The sequence below is a fragment of the Diadema antillarum genome, unplaced genomic scaffold (assembly GCF_040938485.1).
Source record: "Diadema antillarum isolate AM-2024a unplaced genomic scaffold, OU_Dant_1.0 seq00000705_RagTag, whole genome shotgun sequence".
Classification (NCBI taxonomy): Eukaryota; Metazoa; Echinodermata; class Echinoidea; order Diadematoida; family Diadematidae; genus Diadema; species Diadema antillarum.
The window spans coordinates 214,409-239,007 of NW_027271610.1; the positions used below are offsets into that span (position 1 = coordinate 214,409).

The following is a 24,599-nucleotide window of genomic DNA, read 5'->3' on the forward strand; positions in this document are numbered from 1 at the left end:
AAGTAAATAAATACCACGAGCATTATAGACATCGGATTTTAATCTGGCTTGATCCAGGAGATCCGGTAGACAGATCCAGCCGTCTACTTCGCTGTTACCTATTTACAAGGCTGTGAGCTGTTTTTCCGATGCATGTACTATCTAATTCTATGGTCAAATTCAACCTCGTCGCAGACTCTTTACAAAATGTTCGCAAAATCAAATTGTTTCGAGCTCTAAGTGTATGCGTATAATACCACATTTTTATTTATTTTCTTTTTGATCCGATGAATTGTTGCATTTTGAACGCACATGTTAGCTATAGCAGCAAACTGCCTTGAAGCTAGGCAACAATGAAATCCACGTTGTTGCATCCTGAAGCACAGGTAAACTAAGTATCAGCGATTGACCATCTCTGCAGTATAGTTGAATACAGACAGTATTCTCTCCCTCGAAGAAGTTCTTGGGACAACGTCATGCACATTGCTGAACTTCTCAACGAATGAACCGATAGTGACGATTTCCTTCTGAAGTGGTTTTGCATTGCACCAATGACCCCCAGACATGAACCTGCAGAACCCGCTTAGATCGAGGGTATGTACTTTGTGTTGCTGGCCTCCATTATCAAAATTACCTGTGCACAGTTTACATTTTGGTGAGGTACTCCTTGTCATTTACACCCGGCTGCAGGCCACTGGGTGCGTTTACTCGATCGTCACCGTGGCCCTGATCCCCTTTCGCCCTTTTTTTGCCTTCAGGCATTTCGATTTCAACGCTGACGTCCTGGTTGTAGGTGGCGTCCCCGGGCTCCCTCCGATACGTCCCTCCCTCGTCGCTTTTTTCCTGCTGAGCCCTGGTAGCCTTGGCTTCTCCGGGTCCCTGTTGTCTGTCCTTCAACTCCATGGCGTCCTGCTCGACCGTACTCGAGACAGACGACTCCGAAATGGTGGAGGAATACTGGCGGGAAATTCCACGTCGTCCTACGACGGAGGATTCAGCGGAGCCCGTGCTTCGGTGTCCCTTGGGCGGGGGCTTCATGCCGCACATGGACATGAAATGCTCCTTCATGGCCTCGTTGAATTTCTGGTGGGAAATGGCGTAGACCAGCGGGTTCCAGATGGCAGAACACTTGGCAAAGATGACAGGAACAAGCGACCCTAGTGGTGTCAGGTAGTCGGGATTAAAATACTGACCGATGATGGCGACGATGGCATATGGCATCCAGGACAGGCAAAACAAGACGGTTACCATGATCCCGACTTTAGCGATCTGAAATTCTGTCTTGGCGCGGTCTGCCCGGCGGATGGAAGCCTTGTGCTTTTTGTCCTTTTCCTCAGTGATGCGCGCCCTCACCTGGTTCAACTCGTGGCGGTGCTTGCGGACCGCCAAGGCAATCTGCACGTAGCAGGAGATGATGATCAGAATGGGCACGATGAAGCTGCTGGCAAAGAGGAAGCTGACGTGCAGGTAGTGGTTCATGTCTTGCGTCATGAAGTCGAATGTACAGCCGAGATCGTAGCCTTCCATGACGTAGGACCCCACACCAAAGAAGGGCGGCACTGACCAAAAGATGGCGTAGAGCCAGACGATCATAATGATGATGAGTGAGCGACGGTGAGTAACCGACTTCACCGCCTCAAGGGACCAGCATATCACGTAGTACCTGGAATTTGAACCAAAGAGAGTGGAATATCTGTTCGGAGTTGAAATGAAGATTACACTCACAGCGAAATCGGAAAACTTATATTCGATGCTTGTTACCGACCCCCATCCTTTCCCTACAGGGTCATCCCAAGAGCCCGACAAACACTCGAGTCATAAAGTCCGCGAGCTCGACATTAAAAATCAGGCCCATGAGTCATTCAGCCAGTGAGCTCGACACTCGGTAAATAGGGCCCAAGAGTCCGACATTAGGCTAAGAAGGCCTCCGAGTCAGAAACTAGGCAAAATACACACACACACACACACGTACACACACACACAACAACAACAACAACAACAACAACAACAAGAACAACAACAAATAAACAAAACACGAGACCGAAACTGTGTACGCATAATGAGTGTTGGGCTCGTGGGCCTTGTTTGCCTAATGTCGGACTCCTGAGCCTATCTTGCCAAGTGTCGGACACATGGGTCTTTTTTTGCCTAGTATTGGACTCATGAGCCTTATTTGCTTATTGTCGAGTTGTGGGCTGTATGACTCGTGGTTGACGGACTCTTGACGTGCACCCATTCCTCCACGTAAATGACGATACAAGAAAAGATTTTTCTTTTTCATGAGACGTACAAATTGCGTGTATTGACCTTATGATTTCTTGTCAGGAAAGACTGTTCGACAATGCAAAATGTAGCCAGATTTTCACCGAGTCAAACTCTTCTGTTTCTGTGACGGACATGTGCTCGATTCTTGCACAAGAACTTGAGACCTCACTGAAGAGATTGCATTTCAAGCATACGGTGATGTGTGTTAAATTTTCGGTGAAAATGTGAGCAGTTTTACCTGTCGAGGGCGATTGCTGTCATGTTGGTGATGGACATGATTCCGAACAGGGCTCCACAAAATGCGTAAAACTGACAACCTGGATAACGGGGAAAAGGCAGTTGGTCCATCTTGAGAAGTGACTCATTATAAGCCAAAATATCAACATACGAATTGGCATATTATTGTGGGTATCCTACGGCATATGGAATATGAAAGATTTATCATTTTTTTCTTCTATTTTCACCTACAGAATTCAGAAGGAAAGATAATTATCTATCCTTGAGTATTGACATATTTGACAATTACAGGTTAACTGTGTTCAAAGAATAACTAATTTACGTTGCAGCTATGTTACCATACTACCAAGCCGAAAATTCACCACCAAATCTGCACGACATTAGTTCATGATACTGAGATTGAGAAGCCTTACGAGTACCACGTGTAAGATAATGTCACCTCGAGGGATTTCTCATTTCCATATTCTCTCGATTTTGCTTTGAAAGTAGCCTCATATTTCGAGGACGGTCAACGCACGGTGAAGCACGTCCCCCCCCCTCCCCCCCCCCCATCGTAAGTCCTCAATTAGCTGCATGATACGTGACACTAACCACTTTCTAAGGATTCAATCAAGGAAGACCAGATCACAAGTGACCACGAAGTTGTGAGTACAAGCGGCGAAGGTAGATGGGGTAAAACGATGCCAGTTAACAAGAGTTGTATTTAGGTTAATGAATTTTGGCAGATAATTGCCCCTCGACATATAATCTCACGGTAACTGAAGACCATCTCTTATGGCAGATTACTGACAGTATATATTGCGCTTGCTGAAAGCACCTGACATCGTTCAGTTGCAAACAAAATAAAACGTGAATGGAGCAACAAACCAAATTCACTGAAAGTCAATCAATTTTCTATAAAAGATACTCAGTATTCAATTAGGTGTAATGATTAGGAGACCATGGTTGGTAAACTGATATGGCAGTAGCTGTCAATATATATCTATGTATATACATATATACACATAATGCTTACTTTTATTTAACTTTATGGGAAATTTGTCCTGGAAACCTAATTCATCTGATTGCCTTATGACGTCTACACAGGTGTTATGATAATAGCCAAAATCAATTTGTGGGGATTTTTGTTATATTTCTTGTAAAATTATTTGCTAAAAAAATGACTGACCTACTTTCTAATGAAATCGGTATATTTGAAATAACGACTTACACTCGTATTCAATCAGATTATTTATGTGATTACTGAAAAACACGCACTTCCAATTGTCAGGTTGCTGTTATTCACCTTTCACTCTAAATAATACATTCTATATATTCATATAGACATTATGCATGTACAAACATCGTGTTAAAGTGGCAGCCTAGACGATTTATATAATTTCATAGCATGTAGGTCATTAATCGATAGTGTCATGAATAGATATGTACAATCTATTGTGGTCCTTGAGCAGACTAAAATCTGAAACACCCACAGCATTCGGAACAAGGATGATGACGTAGGAGCTAGGCTGCAGTAAGTAGCAATGTAATTCCGTTACAACATCACGTACATGTACTCGCGATTAGTTTACCTTTGTAGAAATTATGCATGTTTTCTTCTTTTGTTCTGCTTCTTTAACACCAATCATGCATTCTTATGTGAAGCTACTTTGTCGTCATCCTCGTTCATTGTAATTTGTTACAAATTTTGAGACCATTCTCATTTCCCCACCCAATAATCCTAAATTCTGAAATTCTGTACCCAGCATAACTGATTTACAGACGTTCAAGTCTGGAAATCATCTGGAAGTCTCCTATAACTAACTATACATGTACCGTATGTCCCACCCTCCCCCCCCCAAAAAAAAAAAAAAGAAAAAGAAAAAAAGAAAGAAAAAGAAAATACAACGGGACCTTCCGCAACGATAACTTTTGAAATATTGAATTAATCTAAACACAATTTCAGGGTATTAAATTGTAACTTATCATCCACATCTTGCAGAAAACTCCATCCGATTTGCTTCAGTAGTCAAAGAGAAATGAGGATGTCAGGAATCTCTTCCCTCCAAGTTCTGTACATTGTGTTCACACATTAATATGCAGTTCCAAAAGCATCCATGTGCTAAACCTGGAAGAAATATACCCATGATATGCTTTACAGCAATCCACATTTCTCTGTGCCCACTTAACTGAGTTGAATGGGGTTTTCTGCAAAATATAGGTAAGATGTTATATTTTTAGACCCTGAAAGAGCATGATAGTCTAATAGGAAGTTATTGATGCAGAAATCCGATTGCATTTTTTTTTTTTTTTGGGGGGGGGGGACATATTGTATTGTCATGCTACATCATCCAAGACTTCCTCGTGCTGAACACCTTACCGATATCAAAGAAAAGCCACCTGTTGTAGATAGTGGAGATAAACATGAGCGGGAAGTTGGTGACCACCATTCCCAGGTCGCTCAGGGCCAGATTGACAATCAGCATGTTGGGCGGTGTTCTCAACGACTTCGTCCTGTTCAGAGAAAAAGAACGATGAAGAGTAGGGAGAAGTTTATCATCCATATTCCAAAAGACAAACTTGCAAAAGATGTAATGATGATACAACGTTGACAGTGTTACACAATGATTGGCACTCTAGGATTTAACATGACGTATGATAATGATACAGGACCTTGCAATATATATATGTATATATGTATATATGTATGTATATATATATATATATATATATATATATATATATATATATATATATATTGATATATACACTATAAGCTGAGTGCATGACAACCGAATAGCTAATATATTAGACAATGACAGCACGAATTCATAGTTAGTACACGTTCAGTCTCATTTCCGTAAAGGCCGGCCGCCGAGGAACAGAACACTTTTTGATAAGAGGTTCAATTGTAGAGTTGAAGTGCATTGATGATATCTTTATAGGTGTAAAGTGCATGTGCCATTATTGATTCACTCTGAGGGACATGCATACGTTGTTAAACACAAATTCCTTCGAACAATACACAATACGTCGCATAGTGCCAACACTACCAATCACGCACCATGTTATTGTCTCAAAATGTGTCTTGTAAGAAAAAAATAAATAAATGAAACTCAAACTAGAAGATCGTGTTAAGTATTTTGGTCAATGAGTGTTCATTTTCAAAAGGTTGTTTCACTATAATCTTCATCGTTTTTGTTGCCATAACACTATGCACAATGGTAAGACTGGCAGGGGAGGATTTAGCTCTTTGCTATAAAAAAAGGGGGTACCCAATGACGAGGCGAAGCCCGAGCTTATAATACATATTGAAATAATACATAAACATAAATCTCACTTTCTTCAGTGACAGAAATAATACATGTAAATTTGTACAGAGAAAATAATAATTGAAAAACTTTCAGTAGGGATATTCCAACATTGGATATTGGACCCATTAAAAAGACAAGCTTGTAGAGTGTGGGCCCCTCTTGGATAAAAGTTCGATGCAGAGATTGATTGAAAAAAGCAACAGAGCAGCACAGAAGGTTTGGGAGCCCACTGGGAGACAGACAGACAGACAAACAGTTGCACACAAAACAACAACGAACAAACTAATGAACATGAGACAAGACTGGGACAGCAACAGGATTACTTGACGAGACGACTTGACGAGACGACAAGATGTAATGTGAGGTGCATGGTTGTATGAAATTTTTTTTTTTAAATATGTATGTATATATATATATATATATATATATATATATATATGTATATATATATATATTATATAAATATATAATATATATTTGTATATATTTATATTATATATTATATATATATATGTATATATATATATATATATATATATATATATATACACACTGTATACAACCAGCAAGCTGTTTGAATGCAATGCCCCCTTTTTTACGAAGGCCTGAGGTAATTTCGACTTTCAGAATGTCTGATTAATTAGGTGCTATAAATCATGAAATGAAAATTAGTCCACCCAAAAGCATGGTAGGTAGACAGAAGTGCGCTCGCAGTTATGTAATCAAAGTTTCCTCAGGTGTGAAGCGTTGATTAAACCGCTACATAATCATAAATGAAGTGCGAATACTGGACACAGTATTTAAACCACTGCCATTCTCCAATTCGTCCTCCTTTTTCGTTTCCCTCCTCCTTATCTTGCTTTTTTCAAGACATATCTTTCGATTTTCCTTTTTTTCTTCATAATATTCTAAAACCCCCCTGGCGTCCATTTGTGGTTATGCATATTGTGTCCATGATGGTTTTTCTGCCGACGTGAATAGGTATTCACATCACAACTTCAGGTTTTGCTTGATTGAAATAATGCAGCAAATTATTGTTATCATTAGTTGCTCTTTCATACAATTGCAGTCAGTATATAGAAGTCAAAGTCAATATGTGATGGATGTCAGGGAACATAAACGAAACGAAATGAAACATTAAAGGGGCATTCAAGACGATTTTTATAATTTCACATCATGTACTAGTAGTACAAATTTAAAATAGACAGCTTCATGTATAGATTTGTGGAATTTATTGTGATTCTTGAGCAGAGAAACTAATACTCTGAAAAATCTTTTAAAAATTACACTGAACAGCGTTGCTGACATAGGAGCCTCACATAATCCAGAAATACATAGCAGTGTAATTTAACTACAATACCGCTTGCTTGCAAGTTCACCTGTGTATAATCTGTTCATGCCTTTTCTCTTGTTCTGCTTCCTTTAGCCCAAACTCATGCATTCTTAAGGTGGGGCTGCCATGTTATCGTCCTTTTCATTGCAATTTGTTATAAATTTTGCAAACGTTCTTATTCCTCTTCCCAATCACCATAAATTCTGAAACTCTGTACTCAGTATAACTAATTTATAGTGGTTCAAATGTAAACGTCTGAAAATCATCCGGAGGTCTCCTTTAAAGATGCCAGTCTTTTTACTGCCATTAATAAAGAACAACTCCGATGGTTGAACGTTATTGTAGCCATTGTAGTTGTAGTGATAAATTACACGTCCTGGAATACCAATATGTAAAGGTCGTGATAGTGATGTGTCCCCCTGTGCCCATAGAACGACGATGCCATCATTTCAATGGGTTTCCTATATGCACACCACTACTAATGCTTGTTTCTTTGTAATATTTTCCTCTCTGTATAGTAATCTCGTTCACCCTCCTTTCGTTCAAATCATTTATATTTTATGCACACTGCGAGTGTCAATATCTGTCTCGAATACACTTACAGTATTCGATATATTTGTAGTCGGAGAAAGAAATAAGCCGCTTCTTATTCCCAGTTTGGACACTCAAGTCCATCGCACTTAAAGGCGTACATCAAGCATCATTAGGGGTGAATCCAGGGAGGACCGCAACCGGCGCAAGCCCCCCCTTATTTTTTATTTTTTGTTGAAACAAAAGAAATAAAAAGAAAAAAATGGGGGAGGGGTGCGTGCGCCCCCTTTAATTTTGTAAACGCGCCCCCTCTTTCATACGGAATTCCTGGATCCGCCCCTGATCATCCTTTGATTTTTAAAAGTGAAAATTTGAATGTCACATTTATACTTGCTGGCACTCTCACTCGTGATACTTCTGAACAGCCAGCTTGCGTTTTTTATTTAAGGATAAGTTGAAGGCATACATAATATTAAGGAAGTGATCGATATTCTTCGTGAAAGGTTGAAACCTGAAATTTTCTTGACAATGCATTATGATTTTCTTGTCGAAACACGGCTCAAAGAATAGTGTCTGTGCCGTAACATTTATCTCATTTCAAGTCTGTACGACCGCCATACTGAGGATTGTATAGAATTGGTGGAGATTAGAATTGGGACTTTGTTACTTTTTGTGAGATACCAAGAAACCACTAATAGTGCAAAGCACACTATTTTAAGAGGAATTCAAAGTTTATTAGATGAAAATCGGATTTGGAATCGCTGAGACATCCAAATACAAAGTAAAACAAAGCGATCCTGATAAAAGGTGGGTCCCGCTTTTAATTAGGAATGCTCTTTTAGGATATCTCAGCCATTTTAAAACCGATTTTCATCAAATGAATGTTGAATCCCTCTTAGAATCACATACTCTTTCATACTTCATGAGAGGTTTCTCATTATCTCACCAAATATATATCAGAAACCTGAAGTTAAGGTATATAGTAAAGGCACGTTTGTTGTTTTAGCATGTCACCACGTGGCCTGCTTTTATCTAATGAGGGAAAACACAATTTTGTCACTCGATAAAACAGTGCCTGTTTACTCATGCTTCAAGTCTATATAAGTTGCATGATATTTCATTCCTCGAGATTTTTTGCTTATAGTTTAGAAATGAAGCAATAAAATGAGAATGAATGCCAAATGCTTCAAAAAGTTAAAATCTGTAGGAATTCGACGAAGTTTGAATTGAACCACAACAATGGTAACAGTGTTATGAAACCCATAGCTTTCCTCTTAACTTCTGGTGCTGTATGCATGAAAGCAATAATCATAAAAAAACTCAGTGTTCACACCACAGAGACATATCAGGATTCACATTCTCACTCCACATACCGTCTCCTCCAAATATCGAAATATGATTTTTTTTTCAAATTTGAACCAATTCAAAAAAAAAAATCACTACAACTGACCGTTCTCATTTTCACTCGAAATTAACTCTTCATTGAAACATGCATAACCTTACGTTTAACGATTAACACATTCACAACAGTTGAATGAGAACTCTGTCAATATCAGACATTGTACCTATTCTTGATTGTTGAAAGTGGCTACCCCACCCCCTCCCCTCCCCTCCCCCCCTCCAAAAAAGGGGGGGGGGTTGCGCAAGTTACAGATGACAAACTTATTATATGCATTCCCAGAACGTAGGAAGATATTTCCGTCCCAGGCATCAAGAGAACTAATCATTTTCCCATTTTCTCCTGTAAATATCCTAGCACAGTGCCATGAATTTCGATTTCCCGTTTTCAAATTATCTATGCATATCTGTCTAGATCTTATGGATAAAGCGAAAAACCAAGAATATTGCAAACGCTTCCACATCTACATAGGAATACTGTTATAGTTTCTTTAGTATGCAAACCGCTCAATATTTCAGCCAACTCAAGCAATAAATAATCTTGATCGTTTTACCACAATACATGTCATTTGTGCGTGTATCGCGCACCTCCTCTTTATAAACTGTCTTCAGACCACTTCCCAATTATTGCCCACACAGTTTTTTTTTCCTTTAAACCCTGTTATAGCAGTACAGCAGTATAGTTTTTCTCTAACTTTACCAACTAGAGTATTATAAACGATATGAATAAGAGAGAAAAAATTGTTAACAACTTATGTTTATGTACATATGGCATCAACAATGTAGGTCCTATGCACACACGTACATGTATGTGCATATACAATGATAATACAGAAACCGATAAATCAGATCCAATCAAATCAGCTCGAATCAGAAAGCGTGGTAATTTGTATCAGGCGCAAATGCTGATGATAAGTTTGAAAAAAAAAAACCCACAATAATGACTAATGCTGTATACTTTTCATATGGAGGTTAAAAGAAATACCCAAAAATACACACGAGCAAAGACCCTCTATCACTATAGATGAACAACAAAAATCAGATTTAAATCAAGTAAAACAAAACACTGACACGCTTCCGCTAATTTATTGTCATCATTACAAGTATCTTGCCATGTATGAAGAGCAAATTAACACAAAACACGAGAAACACACACAGTGACGCGAGTGTCGATATTTGGTCCCCTGCTGCTGAGTCTATTACCTTCTGACCCTTTCATTTTCGTCCATGTATTTGACAAGTATGTGTGCTTTGTTTCGCATTGTTTTGCACTCTTTTGTTTTTGTTGCTGCGGCTGTCGTTTTAAACTTAGTCTCTGTGGTATAATGCGCCATCAAGGATTAGTCTCTTCACATCAGCTCTGTGAGTAGAGCGACAATGACATTCAAGCGGTTCGCTTGCAAGCCAAGCAAAAAAGCTTAAGCAGCTTATCTACTGCCTAGTGGAAAGGCCGTGATGGTCTCACAAAAAAAGGAGGGGGAGAAGAAAAAGAATACAAAGGCTACATTACGATTGTCTAAATATCTTGTTCGTTTGATTGTTTATTTGTTTATTTTTTAAGACTTTGTGTACTTTCAGTGCCGATTTGCAGAAGACCCCGAAGCGTTGTCCAAAGTTTCTGGCACAGAAAGGGTTAATCTGGAATGTTCCTCTTCAATGATGAAGTAAGCCGGAGTGCCGCATGCATTTTGGGATTACACCGCGTAGTCGCCATGCTCTCAGCGGAGGGAAGCGTTTTGCAAGTACTTACAGACTCGTCGCAGTGCAAGCAGATAATACATGGGGCCCTCATCAAACACGGAGAGAAAAAAAAAACCCACACACAAAATAATGTAGAAATAAATGTCAAAGCCAACACAAACGAAAAAGCATATTAAAAAAGAGAAAGGAATAAAACCCAGATAGAAAGGAGAAATCTGCTCCCGTGACATCGCTTTAGTAATTATCTCTGTCTGAAATCACTCACCCACATTAAACAGACAATCAAACTGAAAAACACACACACACGAGGGAGTCAAGGAAGGACACACAGACCCTTAAAAGCGGAATCATAAAGAAAGGGTTTAGAGAAAAAAAAACTTTTTGGGGTTTGAATATAATATAGGGAATGTCAAAGGCGTAAGCAATCTACTTCACATTAGAGATCTATACATGTATCACATCATGCATAAATAATATTCATGTATGATGCTTGTTTCTTCCTATTTCTCTGATACAAAGCATTGGCCTGTGAATCCATAGAGTGTAACGTGTTAGGTCAAGCAACCCAACGTTTCTGGCAACGAGCGCCAAACCGTCATTCTTACATCTTACAGTGCACTCTTTTGCTCTTCACTTTTTAGAAGTTACAGTTATTGAGTTGTCAAGATACATTTTCAATATTCTTTTCCGTGAAGGAAGGAATGATATGACTCTCCAAATCAGATGCGATTACGCGCTAGCGTGAAAACAAAAAAGCTCCAGTACGTCCGAATGTGTCCATCAACTCCAACTTCAATTTGCAATTCACGCGGAGACAGCGAGTAATACCGCTCGTGGTCTTTGGACAATTCATGAGGAGTACATTTCGCTTCAAGTGAGCTAATTGCGACGGATAATCTTGAATATGGATACGACAGAATAGTCCGGGTCTTCGCCTTACAAGGCGTCGAGAGCATTAAAAGGACAGTTTCACGCTCCCCTAAAAAGAAAGAAAACAATCCCAACAACTGAAACATGCACATTTTTGTATGTTTTCGAGGAAAATATGATGCTTAGGGGCCGTTCAACTCAGAGCTATAGGAGAGTTCGCTGGCACCTTTGATTCCCCACAGAATTATACATATTTTAAGATAAAGAAGAAACCTACGAAAAGACGAAAGTAAGCATGCAGCCTATATAATAATGTCGCGACACGCAATATTGAATGAATTAAAATTGGAATATATATTCACTATTCAAACTATTCAAAAAGTTTATGAATGCATAGCTTAGATAGATAGAAAGATAAAGTGATAATCATGAATAAATAAGGGAATGATACTTGATAAGACCCCGTATTTCGCACTTTATGATACGCCATGTTTAATAATACTCCAGTTTTCGTACATTACACACTGTTCGCTTAGATGTTACAATGATTAGTATTCATTTTGCCTTCCCCCCCCCCCCCCCATAGTATTCTTGGCTATAGCGTGTTCAGGTAACCGCTAAGTTGCAGTCATTCTGCGTAATTTCTTAGTTAATTTGATATTGTGATATAGATTTTGTCAATGTGATTTGTGTACTAACATATTCATATTCTTCGAATCATGTACATTGTATATTGACTTTCTGTTATATCATTGAAAAGAATTTTGACTTACATGTGAAATTATGTTGAAAATACAGTGTAGATAAAAATCAAACAAACAAACATATGATAAAATTTCTCTAATGTATATGTTCATGTCACAATATACACAGTACTTACAAGAAAAAGAAAGTGATATATGAATATTGATTTATGAATCAAAATAAGATATGAATTGAGTTGAAAATAAGATAACAATGTTTATGATGATAGCTATTTAAAGTGATATCTTTTTGATAGTGATATCTTAATGCTAATGACATTAACCATGCACTGGACAGAATGCGGTACTAGTCAGCATTAAACATAATAAGATTAATACCTTAGATTCAAGTAAGTTACTAATGCGAGAAGGACAAAACATAATTTTTCCTGCGGACATTATCAGTCTTCGGCACGAAATCGATGTTCAAAAAGCAAAGCAACTGTGTCGTTTTAATTGCGAATATTTCATCACCAAAATGTGGGTTTCAAGTGAGTTTCTTTCTTGTATTTCGGCGTATTCAACTATCATCAGTCGACTTTCACTTAGTATAGGTTTTCCCCGGCCAATTTCGCACTTTTGTCAGTCCAGTTCGTTATTGATGCATTCAATTTACCAAATTTAACGTAGATGACATGTTCGGTCGTTCAATTTTATGATCTCTTCATTCAAATTCATTTTGGAGCATTCAAATTACCTCTAACCTCATTCTAATTAACACTTTTTCAACTGAAATTCGTAAGACAAGCACCATTTCGTTATTCGTTCATTCAATTTAGAATGATTATAGTCACGTATATGCTGCGCTCGTTCACTTGAATTCATTTTTGGGCATCCAATTTAACATATTCTGTCGTCAATTTAGCACACATGCTTATGCTTTGGTTTTTTTCTTAATCTTTTTTCATCATATAGTTATTGTTTTGTTAGCATTATTGCATTTAATATCTTAGTATTCAATATAGAGATTTTGACAAGTTTTTTTTTTCGATGTACTTATTGAGTCTCCCAGTCCGAAGAAAGTGCATGTGGCCACAACTTATCTGGCCGTTGAACGCTTTTTCTCAGTGTGTCGGCCAGTTCTAGGAAGTGAAGGTTATGATCCTCAAATGTTTCTATAATTCTTTCTCTGTCTTCTTGAGATATACGTCTGTATCTAACTTGTGCTGTCATGAATAGATGAAGTTAATCTGTAGTACTGGTACATGTACGTAGGCATATAATGACATGTATGAAAGAAAGGGGGCGTTACAGAACAACTCGAGTTATATAGGGGCAAAAATATGATACTTTTACTGCTTAACAGTCTGAGGATAAAAAAGCCACATAGAAATACACGTTTATATGTTCTCACCTTTTCAAAAAAGAAATAACATGACGTAAATTTGAGCAAAAATGTTTGGAATTTGACTGCCCATTCGCGAAAATGAATGACTCAAATACCCTTTTCGGCGAGTGATGGCGAATTTGAATGAACGTAGAGTATCAGCCAATTGAATGCCCTTTCTACGAATTTGGAAGCCACATAAGCAAATTTCATTGATCGAAGTACTAAATTGAACGCACAAGTTTCAATTTTGAAAGAGAGACTGTGCGATAACGAGGGTTTTTGCTAAATTGAATGAACCTTCTGTCAATTGGACTGACAAAAGTGCGAAATTGACCGGAAAACCTATAATTGCATTACTGTACTGCTCTCCTCTTTCCTCTCTTCTTCTCCCTTACCCACCCCTCCCCCCCCCCCCCCCGCAAAATAAAAGTGAAATAGTCCTGTAGGAATATCAAATCATCATTGAACTACCTTAACGTAAATTCTGCGATGGTCATCTTGTAGAGACTTTTATCTACGTTATATCTAATTCCATTTAGATTCAGGCAGATCATCGGAAAGACAACCACTGATCCCACTCTCATAGGATAAACCTTAAGAGTGAGTGTGGAGTTTTAAACTTTTCACCACCTTCGATATAATTGTCTGAAGGTTCAAGGTCCGTACTATATAGCAACTCTTATTTTGTCGTTGGAAGTATTGATATGAAAAGAAATTTGAAAAGTGTTATGCTTCGGGAATTTTTGGTCGACTGAAATATAGGTTTTCTCTGTCAATTTCATACTTTTGTTATGCTGCGGGAATTTTCGGTCGATTGAAATATAGGTTTTCTCGGTCAATTTCATACTTTTGTCATTCAAGTTCCTGTCCCGAGCATTCAATTTCACGCATTCCACACTCGCAGCACTGAATCAGCGATCAAATTCATAATTCGGTCATTCAAATTCACTATTGGAGCAATCAATGATTCATTTGCGTCATTCAAATTCAAGATAGGAGCATGCATTTCAGCAATGAGCATTCGAATTCATTTCAAGCCGACGACGGAATCTCGTCGGTCATTCAAATTCATGAAAAGGCAACCATGTTCCAAATAAGCACACTCAATTTACAAGAAGTCTTACATTATTTCAGTTTAAAAAGCTTGGGATCGTGTATGCGTGTCTTTTTCACTTAGCTTATTGTAGATTGGGCTTCATGATGTGGATAATGTATTTTGCCGTATAATGTTCACCTCTTCATTCTGACATTAATCTAACTTTACGAGGATGACGAAGGTAAAATGACAGCAATATAAAGGCACATCAGGCACTGTATCCAAACGGACATAATAGGGGAGGTTGATTGACACCTTCGAGAAAAAAAAAACAATTGCGACTACACTGAAAATGATGACACGAATATTGTATACGTCTTGTCGTTGTTTACTGATCTTGTTGGTTTACTTTTGCAGAACTTTGTGAGATCATAGTGTGCGTCAGTTTGTCTTTAAATTGATACATCGTGTGGATAGTGTTGCCCTTTTGTGCCATCAACGACTTTGTTTAAATTGTTGTGTGGTTTGGATACACCGCTGATTGGACCTAATAATTCAAAATTTCTTGATACGAAAAATCAAAAGTACATGAACACAAGTCAATTTGAATACAGAAGCATTAAACATAATTAAATACATATAACCCTGGGTTGCGTATACCTCTTTGCTTGCTTTATGAGAAACTTTCGCCCCCTTCTGCCCTCATCCTAACTCCATTGCCAAGAAGATTACTCCATTCTTCAAAAAATCTATCCTATTTCCTTCATTAAATGATTGCACGAAGTGGGAAATTGATAGTCTGAAAATGAAATTGAATTCGCCAGACAAGCTCATCGGAACTACCGCGTGAATTTGAATGCACGAGCAGGAAATCCAGTGCTCGCATCTGGAAATTGAACGCACATGCGTGAATTTGATTTGACGAAAACGAAATAGAGCTCCCATAAATGAAATCGATCGCTCCGATTCTGAATTTGAATGCCCGAATATAAATAGCGTGCGTGCGCTGTGTGAATTTGAATGCACATTTTTGGAATGACAAAAGTATGACATTGACCGGGGAAACATATAATAGTAATAATCAGTAATTTGGTAAACGCTGTTCCCCCCCCCAAAAAAAAAAAAAATAAATAAATAAATAAATAAATAAAAAAATAGAAAAATCACAGCGCCTTACAAAAAGGTGGTTATTAACATATAATCATGAGTATGAACTGATAATCTTACACAAACCCACATACACGCACACACATACGCACACAGATGCAGACATTCACGAAAACAACAACACCCAAACCGATTTGTAGGGAATAAACATGTCAATTAGATATGGTGATATGGTTTTAAAATTGAAAATCAATACATTCAGAGAGAGGGAACCGATAGAGTTTGATGAAGAGGGGTAAAACATGTGGTATACGTCCCGGGGGTGGGGGTAGGGGTGGGTAGAACCTGCAGGTGCTGTACGATTTTGCATGGACTCCATGTTTAAATATCCTATAGGCTGAAAAGCTATATACTTTATGAGTGCCAATAAAGCAAGAGATAGCAAGTCTTCATGTTTATATACTTACGGATGCGCAATTTTTTTCTTTTGGAGTGGAAATTGCATGTGCAAAAAAAAATGTGAGGCTCGTGGGTAGACAATATTATTATTTACAGAAAATGTCCAAGGCCACACCACGAACAGTCTTCACATCACCACAGAGGCGGGGGATGGTTTCATCGCTAACTCATTGCTATTGTACGTCACACAAAATGAGGAAATGATGCATAGCAGCACACTCATCGGAGGCGATTTAATAATCATTGACCATATATCTTATTCATCAATGTCGTGCTTTACAGAAGATATCAACCCAAGGACTGTGTCGCTGTAATCTTGAACCACCGGAGATTCGGCGTGCACTATATGCCTACGCTATTTTTGGAGGAATTCATACCTTAAGCATGAAGCCGATGAGGATTTCGAGAAAGCAACAAAATAGGAATAACACCAACGAACAAACAAACGAGAAAATCTGTAGCCCAAGGTCACACAAAAGGCCTAAGTTGAAGACTGATCGTCGACCTTTCTACAACATCTGAAACCACTGATCGGTAGTTGGTTTTGGAAAGTTGTAAACATGTTTTCATGAATTTTGCAGCGTATCGCGATTCATCAGCGACAAGTATAAAAGGTCGACGAGAGGTTTTCGGTGTCGCAACGAAAACCTTTTGCCGAAGAAATTAATCAATTTTATGGCCAAGGCTGCCTAAAAAAAATAATGTATATATGTAATATATATTTGTATATATATTAGTTTGAATCTTCGAGTTTAGTGTACAGAATACGAGGCCTATAAAGACTTCTCTCACCTTCTCAGACCAATGATCTAAAGCTGTGGCCATATTCAATTTTAAACAAGGTTGTTCTCGTATCTGTGTTTAACGACGATTGGGGAATGTAACGAGCAGAAGAAATAATAACGAGAACAGATGGCCCTGACTCAAAATAGGAGAGGGGATTGGAAGTGGTAGGAGCTGTTGGAGGAAGGGAATCTAGTAGTGGGAAGTTTGCCTAAAAGAAGAAAATGACACTATGAAAGAAACAGGCAGATACGTGAGACAGCGTGTTCCCCTCGGGTGAAATGATCGGCGAAGCCGTGACCCCGACAATGAAAGTAGGGTATGAGCTTGGCGTATAGACCCACGACACCTCGCACGCGGTGGCAAACAAATAAGCGCAAAACAACGAAACAAACTCCATCCGTGATCCAGTGATACTTCGCGCAACTAAGACACAGTGAGTCAGCATCTACCGAAGAAGGAATTCATCCGCCCATACAAGCGGATATTATTTTGATTTATTCAGACAGGTGCACCTGAGTCCGAGCACAGTGGAAAAAAAAGACACAAAATAATTTAGAGGGGATATTCGACCCGATAGAAAAGGTGTCTCCAGGCAAAGACATATGTGTAAGCAAATTGATTTTGTCTACTATGAAATACATTATGTTGGCCTAAATATTTGACAGCATGTCAAAGATTTGAACACACACCTATACGTTTAAACAAACATATTCTACATCATACAATGCATCTACTTTACATGCGCGTTCATGGGTTGTGTGTTTGTGCATGTGTTATTTGTTAGAAGGGTTTAAAATGTACTAGTATTGTATTCATTAGATGGTTTAGTGAAATGGGGGAATACGGAGGAGCATACCACTTATCAACAACAGATTTGTTACCGTGAGTATTGGAGTGGAGAGTGATGTAAAAGACAAGATTTCCCGAAGATTTGGATCCGTTTGCCCCCCCCCACCCCAACCTCCACCCCTATGCGGAGGCAGGTCTATACGCTCTACTGTGGAATTTTCTGCCCAAGTCGCGATGCCAAGCAGTAAGGCGTATAAAGGGATCAAACACAAAGTTCACGTTTGTTCCTCTGGTTTTTTTTTTCGGTTCTTATCAAAATGCTAATGAAGGGAAACGAATTTCTCCTACCCACGCTAGTAGACGACTTATGCCGTGACTTATCCTTGCTCTTGTCGTCTCCTTGCTTTCGAATTGTACTTATGTAGAAACGTCTCCAAAAAGCACATGTCAGGAGTTACGACAGGGTGTATTGTAAGCTGTACTGTATTTGAAAGATCTTAGAATCCTCAGTAATGTTTTTTTTTTTACTGGCAATTTTACAGCGTCCTGTGATTAATCTCTGCATTCCATATCATATCCTAAATTTTTAGAATAGCTGTAGTTTCATAATCCCTTTCCGTTTATTAAGAAATGGTTCAATATTGGTCATGACGATTTTTCTGCCAGGTTTTTGATATGTTGTAGCTGACACTTTGGGCTCTCTTGTTGAAGTGTGCCTTCCATTCTCTGACTGATGTCGGGATCATGTCTAACACTTGGTTGAAATTGAAACTTGGACTTCAACTTAGGGAGATTTTGTGCAATACGTATCGTATTATGAGCAGAACCTGTAGTTTATCGTCTGCGAGATATATGTTCGAATCCTGGAGCGGGATTTTTTTTTTTCAAATCTGTTCTTTGATGAGCATCTCAAAAGTTCTTTTTAGCCAATCACCCAAATCACGGATTGAATGGATACCCTAATTTGTCAGTCTTTTTGCGAATTGTCCAAATCTAGCAATTGTTCATCAAACATCATTATCACCATATCAAGAAACAGACATCAGAGAGGCAGTGCAACTGTTTGGAAATGATGTACCTTTATCGGAAGTGATGCATCCCTTCATTTTTTTTTTCAAAAACGACTCTAACGTAATCTTATGACTTGACGATCAAGAATGTGACATAAGATGAGATACATATAATCCGGTCGAGCGTTACCTTACGAACTGCCATATCATTTATCAACAACCATACACAGTGTGCTTGCCCATGTAATTCCATGTCAGTGGTGATCCATCACTTCCATCGATTCACCACAGTCTCATGAAACATTCATGGTCGACATGTTTGTTGTCGCTCATTATGATGATATGAGTCGACGACGCTGTAGATTACATGTCATAATCATAACCCTTTCATTTTACACTCAGTGTACCATGACAGGCACGGCGCCTATAATTACTGTTTTCAACAAAATAAGAATAAATGGTCCTGAAATGAGAAACTTGGCATCGTTCAACAATAACTTATCAGTTGCTAGGTATGTATCTATGATACTATGTAGTCTGATCGATTTCAGTAGAATTAGGGAGTAGGTCATGAGAGACAAAATCTGTTCTTAATATCTTTTCTTTCTGCATTGTTGGTCTTGTTTTGGGGCTTGGGGTTGGGAGGGGCATGACGCCAGAGATTAGAAATGCAAAATTTAATTCCGCAATAAATTTTCAGTATCAAACACTTTTGCTCTACATTCTTTGATGTAGGAATCTTCTTGTGAAGGTTGACCAATAACTGTATTTGCGCGGAATAGACATATTGACTGTATTAATATAAAATCAAATAATGCTGCGTTTACGTAATTTACTTCATCGGTTAAAAAAGCAACCAAAAAAAAAAACACACTTCCTAATTACCGTAAACAAACACTACTTCAAACATCAAAGTGCGAAGAGATGTTACATAATTCTGACAAAATAATGGCATACCTGTGTACGATGGAAGTTTTAATTAATTTACCTTAAAGTAAACCAATTTCGGTGAATTTGGTTACATGCTATAGAACAAAACTGGAAGCAATTAGGATGAAATTTTTTTTTGGTATTTTCACATCAATTCCTTGTCTCACAGCGTCAGCAAACGAAATGATATCATGTCGGCATTATCTTATTAAATCCTTAGTCTTCTAACACTTTCCCACATTAACATTTTGATTTGTCCATTTGGGTTGACTTTGGATATGTTCTCCTAAATTCATTCAACTGCAAACAAGTCATTTGCCTACGAAAGAGCAGATATTGTACTCTCGGAATGAATTTTAAACTGGCAATTTGGTATTCAATAATGTCACAGAAAGGATGGTTTTTGAAGGTTTTCATCACATTTTTTAAAACGACTCGATGCACAATTTCAGCACAAAAAATATTGTTCAGTGCCGTCGATGGTATTCCTATGAAAAGAAAACTCCTCCCTTTATATTTGTCCTGCTCTTCTAACAATCTGTTACTCGTTAGATTAAAAAAAAAAAAATTATTAACAGTGTTACAAAAGAGATGCAGACAAAAAGAAGAAGAAGAAATCATATTCTGAGCGCTAATATGAACTTTCTACATAATTACGTTACTTGAATTAATTGAAGGGAAAGCTTCGTGTCGCCTTTCTCTTGATATCTCTCCCCTCCCCCATCCAGCACACTTGATTAATAAATTCTGACGCTGTTTGGCCCGACCGCTGTAGTTTTTTAATAACTTTGTACGCAATGCAACTGTTCATTGTCGATAATGTCGTGATTTTATGTAATGTTTGTCGTGATTAGAATTTTAATTATGTCAAATTCTACCCACACTTTTAGAGACATATACAAGGTGGTTTTAACCAGAAAAAAACAACGACAACAATGACATCTTATTTGTAAAATTCATCTGCATTTCTTCTCATAGCGTCTGCATGTGCAGTCAGTGAGTTGGTGTGCATTGAACATCGGCGCGAGTGAAAGACGGCGTTCGGGCCGCGGCCCGGCCACGCAGAGAACGTCTATCGTAGCACCCCTTCTTATTTCCCCATAGAGAAATTAAACGGGAGCTACATGCTTGCGGGAGGTCAGGATACTAATACTTGTCCCGTAAGGCAATGGAATAGTTAGTTTTCTTAAATAGAGCGTTGAGCGCGGAGAAATTCGCTCTGCAGGCTTGAATAAACGCACAAACGTCTAATCAACCCATACTTAACGCAACTATGAAGGGCCACAGTATAAAACGAGGAGCAGAAATTAATGAATTCACTTTCATGGGCGATTGCGTCGTAGACGGCCACCACTCACGCTTGTCGAGGCCGAATGTTTCGTAGGCGAGTAACTTCACACTTTGTGATGACGATTGGTTTAGAGCAACGCCGCACCTGGTTAAAGTGCTAGGCACTGTATGCCGTTGTGATAACAGGAGATGACGTTATCAGACAGTGCTATATAAGTTTGACGGTCTTATAATGTAAAAAAAAAATAGAAAATTCATTTAACTAGTACGTTGTGATAATAATTATTTGCTTATCTTCAAACATTTGATTTTATATTGTGGCATAGGGTTTGATCACCCCAATATTATCATTTTCACATCCTCACGACAATAACAGTCTTTCCTGCATCCTCGATTAAAGCAATGTATATTCAATTACGCTGCCATTATTGTCGATTTGACTTCGAAAGGCGTAAGCCATAATCAACTAAAGCAATTTGATTTTATATTTCCTCTTACATTATGATTCTAAATGAATAAACAATGAAAGCATGGATGATATGCTCTTTATGGTAAAGCGTCCCTAATTTTCTCAGTCTTATTTAGAATTTGCCGCGCTGATACGCGGCCATTGTTTACCCGACCGGACGAATGGTTAAGTGTTTTTAATCACGTTTAACTTCGTACGACATTCTATTCATAAAGTAATATCGCGTACAAGCGAATGCGGACATACATTCTGACAAAGATCAAACTCGCAAGAACGTTACAACAATATGTCAACCATAGCACCGTGATTGTTATCACACTACTCTAGAGCTCTTAACGTGATGTCACACCTTACTGATTATGACATCATTGAATGGACAGAAGTGAACTCAAAGAGCACCTTAAAACATCAAAAAAGTAAGTACGGATGAAGAATAGAGACCTCTCTTCTTCTTTCTTTCTCTGTTCCTTTTCTCTTTTCTTTTTTTGTCATTAAATATGTTGCGATGTCAATTTCTCTTTGTTCTTGCAATAATTCTTTTTTTTAGTTTACGTGTGCATTTTTTTTCTTTCTTGCATGACCAACTGTGTGTGTGAATATATGTATGTATGAATTGTTTTTGCTACCGCATTTTTTCCTCTTGCAGAAGGCTCAATGAATAGTGTCTATTCCATATTAGTGACATCTTATTTTACATTCGTATTTCTTGTGTATACTAATCTAACGTTGTTGACAGAATGCCTTTATCGTACCAGTAAACAAATGCTCTAGCAGCTCTGCATGGATGAATTTTAGATGAATTTTAGATGAATATGTTATTTGCATATTGTTTATGCAGTGATTCCTGTCTTACAAACTCTGTTTTCAGTGGATCACTATCTTTCATGCATCGTTCCTCTTATACTATGGACATTCATTTTGTACACAAACAGTAAATGAATTGGACGTCTTTACTTCTTTCATTGTATACTTTGAATTATGTATCATCTTTTCTTCGATGGAGATAAAGTAATCAGATTGGGAAGAAAAAATACATGATCAAGCAATTGCGGTGTCTTCCAGAAAGAACCAAAAAAAAAGAAAGAAAAGATTAAGCAATAGATAACATTCTTAGAAATCTTTTTATAAAGTATTAACTCGCACTTTTGTACTATAATTGATAATCGCACGTTGTCACAGCCAGTGTTACTTATGATCTTGAAATGATCACTAGAGCGCAATATTTATGTTCGCACCTAAGATCTTACCGGCACAGCATAATGACATCGAGGGGGAATGCTCGTTATAATTCTCACATGGCAGCTCTGCCGAAGTAGATCATAAGAGGGAAAAAAAATCTTGCTTCTGTTAAATTTCAGTTGGTAAATTAAAGTAAGAATCATTGTTTCATTTTTTTCTTCTATTTACTCGTATTCCGCTACAGATCTTCTTATCGACAAAATATAAGTTCAAGTACTTGCTTAATGAAAAGATGAATGACCATGGCATGTACTTATTTAACAAAAATACAGTATGAATGACCGTGGCCTACCGTAAGTTCAAGTACTGAATGGCCGTGGCATACTGTAAGTTCAGGTACTTACTTAATGAAAAGGTGAATGGCTGTGGCATTTCCCCCCACACCGAAGATGAAGGCAAAAATGAGAACGATAGAAAGACCGTGGTCCAAAAAGGGCGGCAAGGATTCCGCCGTTGTCGACACCATGGTCGATGACGCGTTCGTCGTCATCATCATCGTGTTCGAATCCTGCCCCGTCCAGACCGATAAAGTGGTGGTGAAGTTATCCATGACCGATCTGGTGTGGCTGCAGTCACGTGGCTTGTGCTCAACGCCGGATCGACTCCGGGGCTACTGGTTGGCTGGCTGGACGATTCCCCGACGTCCTGGGCAATACTCAGGGCAAAAGAGGTATTACCTGTCCTTACTGTTATAAGAGAGTACCTGGTTACGTACGTTTTAATAACTCCCTATGGGGGCCAACGAGACCTGTGTTTTAACGAGCGAATGCCGCTAGTCACGAATCTGAACCAGATGGCGCGAGCACTGCCAGCTAGGAATCCCAATGCTAACAGAAAACGTCCGTATAGCAGCGGCCTCTGGCTTGTCCGAGATGCAATGACGACTACCGTTTAAGGTGTATAGTAGGGACACAGTTTCGCAACATTTAACGTGTACTCGATTTCTTTCTTTTTTTCTTCCTCTCTTGGAAGGCCCTTTTCGTAATATTAGTGGAGTGAGGGGAAATGATACGACGTTGTCCGAGCTTAGGTTTAGATGACTAATTGATTTCGTAGAGAAAGTAACATGCACCGCTGTTTTATCGCTAAGCCCGCCATTCAGATAAATCTTGGTCTTTTGAGAGAGAGAATAGAGTAAAGATCTGACGAGAATCGATTGATATAAGTTGTTTTTCAGCACACACGACACTCGAGGAATCTTACTTGGTCGCTCACACACAGACACACACATACACGAAGGAGACGTGTGTAGCAAACGGCTACTCGTGCGACGACTGAAGTTGTAATCTAGCTTCCCGCCACTTCAGCATTCTACGACCGACGCTCCGATATGAAAGTGTCGGCGAGAAGATAACAACTAAATTCATATGATGGCTAAATGCACCTTCAGAGATGACACGAATTCAGCATCACCTTCAATAAAGCGTGACGAAAAAAATGATGCGGGGGAAAAATCCTGTCGTGATATTCGTAAGCGCAAGCGTACTCATTGGATCATCACATATTTCTGGATTTGAGAAAGCACAAACGCACACGCCCATCACTTATTGGTGGTCTCGCACTCTCTCGCACTCTCTCTCCCTCTCTCCCTTTTTCTTTTAGCGTGCCCTCTACGTCTCCTCTCTCCCTCTCTCTCTTTCTTGCTCGCGCTTTCTCGAAATTTGGGACAGTTCTCATTCTTCGCAGAAGCTAAGTTTGCAAAAAAGAAAAAAAAAGAAAAGGAAAGGAAGTAAAACAAAATAAAGATAATCATTAAACCGAGATCAATATATCTTACATCATCATTCTTTGGGGAGCCTGGATA

At 38.6% G+C, this 24,599-nt stretch overlaps 1 protein-coding gene across 1 annotated transcript; it reads right to left on the minus strand.

Moving 5' to 3' along the window:
• Window positions 1-624: 624 nt before the first annotated feature.
• Window positions 625-23,345, minus strand: LOC139737787 (rhodopsin-like). The gene is made up of 4 exons (XM_071648463.1): window positions 23,140-23,345; window positions 4,841-4,974; window positions 2,483-2,561; window positions 625-1,642 (listed from the first exon to the last, which is right to left on the minus strand). Exons 1-4 carry the CDS (start codon window positions 23,343-23,345, stop codon window positions 625-627), a joined length of 1,437 nt encoding a protein of 478 aa, XP_071504564.1.
• Between the last annotated feature and the right edge of the window lie 1,254 nt (window positions 23,346-24,599).

What these genes read in the sequence shown, in the direction of transcription:
- LOC139737787 (XM_071648463.1), bottom strand. Translation starts at nt 23,345, where the DNA reads ATGGATAACTTCACCACCACTTTATCGGTCTGGACGGGGCAGGATTCG. An exon ending in GTGGCTTTTCTTTGATATCG is followed by an intron (nt 2,562 to 4,840) that starts GTAAGGTGTTCA and finishes CCCGTTATCCAG; the next exon opens with GTTGTCAGTTTTACGCATTT. An exon ending in ACAGCAATCGCCCTCGACAG is followed by an intron (nt 1,643 to 2,482) that starts GTAAAACTGCTC and finishes TTCAAATTCCAG; the next exon opens with GTACTACGTGATATGCTGGT.